This window comes from Melanotaenia boesemani, chromosome 1, assembly GCF_017639745.1.
Source record: "Melanotaenia boesemani isolate fMelBoe1 chromosome 1, fMelBoe1.pri, whole genome shotgun sequence".
In the NCBI taxonomy this organism is placed as follows: Eukaryota; Metazoa; Chordata; class Actinopteri; order Atheriniformes; family Melanotaeniidae; genus Melanotaenia; species Melanotaenia boesemani.
This window is the reverse complement of record NC_055682.1, coordinates 4,548,893-4,554,892: the sequence shown is the minus strand read 5'-3', so window position 1 is coordinate 4,554,892 and position 6,000 is coordinate 4,548,893. Positions and strand designations below refer to the sequence as shown.

Here is a 6,000-nt window from a genome sequence, read left to right as displayed (position 1 = left end):
CACAGTCACACTTTATTTAATTACAATTTACATGGAAAATGCTTTTAGTGTGATGTGCTTTTGTTTAGTGTTTTTCTGTTTTTTAGGGTCCGAGCCATACAAAGTATGGCGGGGCCCTATTGTTTCTGCTATGTTTATTATTCTCATTCTCCTAAGCGCTTTGACCCCAAATTTGACCCCCTAAACACCCATGAAAAGTTGTGAAACTTGGCACAGACGTCACGTCCGGCGTAACTCGGATATTATAAGGTCCGCATACACTTCAATGCAAAATTGGCTCAACAGCGCCACCTAGAGTCACCAAAAATCACCACATGAATGGGGCCCCGGAAGTCTACTTCAACGTAGGAAGACGAAACTCGGCACACACGTGCACCACCCCGAGTTGACCAAAAAACTCAAAGTAACACCTGTCGCCATGGCAACAGGGCGCCCGCCATCTTGGCGTGTTCGGCCATTTTTTTGCCATTTTTTGCACTTTACACACATCGTATTTGAACGAACTAGTCTGAGGGGATTCGTGCGATGGACTCCAAACTTGGTGGGAAGCTTCCTGACAAGTTGGGGACCAAAAATTGTTCAAATCTTTCTAATAGCAGGAAACGTGTTACCGTGGCAACCGACGGAAAACCGCCTTCTCGCCATGAAACACGGTTTGCTCATATCTCCATAGAAATACGTGGGATCTGCACCAAACTTGATAGGATTCATACTTGTGACACCCCAAGTCCAGCAAAGAAGTCAATAGAACACCTGTTGCCATGGCAACGGGGTGCCCGCCATCTTGGATTTCACTGCCATTTTAACGAACTAGTCTGAGGGGATTCGTGCGACTCACTTCAAACTTGGTGGGAAGCTTCCTGACAAGTTGGGGACCAAACGCTCCTCAAATCTTTCTAATAGGAAAAAGCGTGTAACCGTGGCAACCGACGCAAAAATGCCCTCGCCATGAAACACGGTTGCTTATATCTCCATAGGAATACGTGGGATCTGCACCAAACTTGACAGGATTCATACTTGTGACAACCCAAGTCCAGCATTGATGTCAATAGAACACCTGTTGCCATGGCAACGCACTGCCCGCCATCTTGGATTTCACTGCCATTTGAACGAACTAGTCTGAGGAGATTCGTGCGACTGACTCCAGACTTGGTGGGAACCTTCCTGACAAGTTGGGGAACAAATGCTATTCAAATCTTTCTAATAGGAAAAAGCCTGTAACCGTGGCAACAGACCGAAAAAGCCTCCTCGCCATGAAACACGGTTGGCTCATATCTCCATAGAAATACACGGGATCTTCACCAAACTTCACAGCATTCATACGTGTCCCACCCCAAGTGCAGCAAAGAAGTCAATCGAACACCTGTTGCCATGGCAACGGTGTACCCGCCATCTTGGATTTCACTGCCATTTGAACAAACTAGTCTGAGGGGATTCGGGCGACCGACTCCAAACTTGGTGGGAACGTTCATGACAAGTTGGGGACCAAACGCTATTCAAATCTTTCTAATAGGAGAAAGTGTGTAACCGTGGCAACCGACGGAAAAATGCCCTCGCCATGAAACACGGTTGCTTATATCTCCATAGGAATACGTGGGATCTGCACCAAACTTGACAGGATTCATACTTCTTGGGTCCCTAACGCATTACAACACCTGTTGTCATGGCAACATAGCATGTTAGCTAGCAAATTAGCATGCTACGAAAATATGCTAACTAAGTATATCAACATTTCAGCTGGGTGTTTTACCATGTTAACTATGATGTTACCAGGTTACCTACAATGCTAGGAAAAGGTTTAGGACACGGGTGGCAGGGTCCAGGCCGCTCGGACCCGATGGATGCCGCTTGCGGCTTTAATTCTATTTATTTCTTTATTTTTGTGAACTTAAAATCAAAATCAGATTTTAGCAACAACAAAAAAGATTGTATAAACAAAACTGTACAAAATGAACAACCCACCCATCAATACACTTCCAAAGGGGCTCATATGTAATTAGCATTAGCATTAGCAACACTATGTGGACACCAGCATATAGAATGTGGATAGAACCATTCTGTAAACTGGCTGCATACTGTGAAAAGCGAGCCATCATGTGATCTGTTTGTTGTTTCTGGCATCTTTGTTGCCTGCTTAGCTTTGGTTTAGTTTAGCTAGCACACAGAAACGAGATTAACTGCACAGATTTGGATGCTGGCCTGGCTAACGGACTTATGATGCTCAGTCCAAACTATATGCTGACTGAGTGGATCTGTACTGTAGTGACTTTGATTGTTAAAGCAGATTTTTAATACTGCTTTATAAACATCCACACACTTGAGCCAATCAGTGAATGGCAAGAGAGTGGTTTTTGACCATGTTGACACTCGTTTGACGAAATGAACCTTTTTCTAGGGCATTCTATGGCTTATATTCACATGATATGACATCAATCTTATTAACTGTGCATACATGAAGTGGTGGTCAACTTAACTCTCTGGAGATCAGAGCATGTGTCGCTAACATGTTCCTGAAAGCTGGTTAATGCTTGTTTTACATAGTTTGACTGTTCCAGCTGTTCAAATTGTGAAACTGATTGAGGTTTCTTTAGGGTTTCTCAGAGTCATTAAAAACAGGACAGTGAGCCAAGAAAGACATAAAGAAAAGTGTCTTGTGAACATTTCTTTGGGATCAAAAGGAGCTGTGTCAGATCATGTCAGATTGTAGTGATCACTTGGTTAAAACTTTGTAGATCACTTTGCTTCAGTCAGGTAGGGTCCTTCTCCGTTAGCTTTGGCTATGATGTTGCTAAATTAAAGCTCATGGGATGATGCTGTAGCTGCTTTCTTGCAGTTGCTGTGCAAGAAGATGACAAAAACATGGGCTAATATTTTAACTTCATAAATCTAGGATTTCTTAGCAATCTCCCGAATGAAGACAACACACTGGGGGCAGAAACTGGGTCTCAATCCCAACTGCTTTCTCCCATCCATCTACAAAAAACTTTTAAATTCCAAGATTTACCTTATTTTCTTCTGCTCGTTGTAGAGGCTGATCTTAAGCACCAGATAGTTTGCGATATCAGGAAACTGAACCAGTCGGTATTTCTCCAATTCAAAGCTTAGATATTTCTCGGATAACGTATAAGGATTTATGACATCACAGCTCACATCTCAATTTTGAAAACACTTAAACAACATTAGTCATTTTCATTTCTTTGACCACCACTTTGTTCAGCTGAAGTACGCGAGCCTGGAGTAAGTGTTTGAATAAAAGCAATCTTGTGTACCATCTAAATAAACAAATAAAGTTTGGTCCTTCAAAAAATGTTCAGGGAAAGACAAGGGAGGCCATTTTCTTTGTTACTGGTTTGAGCCTAAAGACTTATAGTTTAGTGACTAAAGAGAAATTTCTTGGCAGCTGAGAGGTATGACTTTCATAATTTCAGCTGAACGTGACAAAAACAATCACATTACATTGGGAAAAAATCAATAGATGGCACATATGTCCAGTGATTCAGACACGAACAAAACAAATTAAAATAAGCTTCTACATCATGAAATAACTACTCAATGTCACATGTCAGTTTTGGTCACGTGAGCTGCTCCCGATTGGTTAAAGATTTGCTCATTAACACTTTCATCAGTAACAGGTTTATGATACTGTCAGACGCATGAATGAAAATGAAAATGTGTTTTTTCTATTGTGAAAAGAACATGTAGTGCACTGTTTTCATGCAAGACGAAAGCAAGCATGGCGACAAGCAGTAACTGTGTTTAGGATGTGCTCGCACACACACAAACACACACATTCACGCGCACACAAAGCACATCCCTGACGCCTGCAGAAAATCTGAAATAATTGACAGGGACACTATGGATTTCTTTTAAAGAGGTCTGAAAATCTAAAAAGAAAAAAAAACTATTTTTATGTAAAGCCATAATCAAATCATTGTAAATGCAAATGTTCTCTATCATTGGTTCTGATTTATTCTGAAAAAGAAAATATCATTAAATATCTTAGTAAATATCATGAAAGTGATAAGGCTTAAATCATTCTCCAGTTCGACTGGCCTCACAAACGGAGTCTCCGCTCTTAAAGTTTTTCCACAAAGTGACAGGGGTCCCGTTGTGTCCAGATATCCATGCACAGACCAGTTCATAGTGTCCTCTGGAAAAAAAAGCCCTGATTGTCAGAACAAATTGTTAGAATATGGTTGTTATTTCCTGGCCTTAAAGCTCGTCCCGTCAGTATGCACACGTCCATCATCCAGAATCCTACATTTAGGAAATTGAATGTTACCCTGTCCCTTTCAGGTGTTCATCTCTGCACCTCCCTTCAGTCACCTTGAGGTGGAGTCGACTGGAGAATTAATGCACAGAAGCCCGAGAATGCTCGAAAGGGCAGTAAAGCTTCACCGTTTTATCACATCACACTCTGCTGCAAAGTGGTCCCCAGTGTCCGTGCATGTCCAAGCGGCTTTCAGGGGCTGACCGATTTTCTGGCTTTCAGCAGACCAGCTTTCTAGATGTTCCTCTGGGCGGTGAGGTACTTGAGAGCGGCTGCGCCGTACTTTCTGGACAGATCCTGGTGGAACTCATCCTTCAGGGTGTTGAGACAGTTACGGTAACTGGAGCTGGAGCGGAACTTGGAGATGTCAAAGCTGGGAGCATGGGGCATGTGGATCATGAATGCATTGGGAAGGACCATCAGGTCGTACTCCTGAAAGTAAGAAAATTAAACGGATTAAGAGGGACCAACGTGGAAAGAGTGCCACTAAGAACCGCTGTGGTTGATCTTTTCACTGATCTTCTGGATCACTGGTCATTTTCAATTAATATCAGTTTATTCATAAAAAATGGACAGTGTCAACTGTGTTGGTTCTAAAGGGACCAAATTTATCATAAGAAGAATTAAATTTTCTCTGATATGAATGGCTGTTATGATTTTTTTAAGCTAGAGTTTTTAACAGAATGATAATCATACAGTGTTATTTAGATGATTTACAGTTTTTACTAACAACTATAGCCAAATATAGATGTAACTACATAAAAGCTAACGCATGAGGACAGAAACTATAACAAAATATTGACACTTTTGTCAATGAATAAAAAATAATTTTATAACATTTCCAGCAGAGATGAAATCCAGTCCTGATTTCGTTATGTAGAAAAACAGGACGAGTTGGGAAGAGATCCACTCAGATTAAATCTGTTGGCGGTGAGAAGGCAAATAAAAAAGTAACACAGAAAGTGCACAGATTTCAAGATTCCTTCAGATTTCTAGGAAGAGAAGAGTTGATATAAGGACACATTTCCCATTAGATGTAAAGCAAACCATGATGCTCTGCATACTGTGGAGCGACTATCACTGGTGAAACAGCTAATCTAAGGCAACATTTGCGCATTGGCCATCCTGAAACCTATGCTAAGCTAAGCATGCTAAGCTATGTTGACTGTTACTAAGTGCTTTCTACAAGCACTTGCATTTATACCCCAATAGACACATTGGGAAGCAATGTGGGGTTTCGGTTGGCAGACAACCACTCTTCTTCCCGAGATACAGCCGTCCAAGTAAATTTTCAGCTTAAATCCGCTGTAGATTTAGTCAACTAATATTTATGCTGTTGACTAAACTATGATTAAAACCAAATGACTATTTAGTCATAAGACTTGGAGTAAAAGTAAATCAAACACTGTAATTAAAGCAAAATCAAAACAAAGCCATAGACTTCATGCCAGCGTAAGCACCAAAAAGATAATCCTCAGTGAGTATACCAGACGTACCTGTGCATCCAGCTCCATAATATGGGACACCTTATTCCACCCAAAGCCCACAAAACGCTGGTCGTACTCGGGACAGTCTCGTCTCACCACAACGTACGGCTCGAAGTCTGGCTCCCATTCCACCTTGTAGGGTGTGGTGGCTGTTCGCCATTTAGCATAGTTTGTAGGAGCATGACCCTTTGGCCACACGTGATACCTGGACAGTCAGGAAGAGAAGGACATGGCTGTCGTTTA

General features: G+C 41.7%; 1 protein-coding gene across 4 annotated transcripts in view; it reads right to left on the bottom strand.

Moving 5' to 3' along the window:
* Positions 1–1,860: 1,860 nt before the first annotated feature.
* Positions 1,861–6,000, bottom strand: part of large2 (LARGE xylosyl- and glucuronyltransferase 2) — a 111,964-nt gene continuing 107,824 nt past the window's right edge. For all 4 annotated transcript variants that reach the window (XM_041983583.1, XM_041983576.1, XM_041983591.1 and 1 more), the window contains 2 exons: positions 5,767–5,962; positions 1,861–4,702 (listed from right to left, as the gene is read on the bottom strand). In XM_041983583.1, coding sequence (XP_041839517.1) covers positions 4,505–4,702; positions 5,767–5,962 — 394 coding nt within the window. In that variant the 3' untranslated portion in view covers positions 1,861–4,504. The remainder of the gene's footprint in view (positions 4,703–5,766; positions 5,963–6,000) is intronic.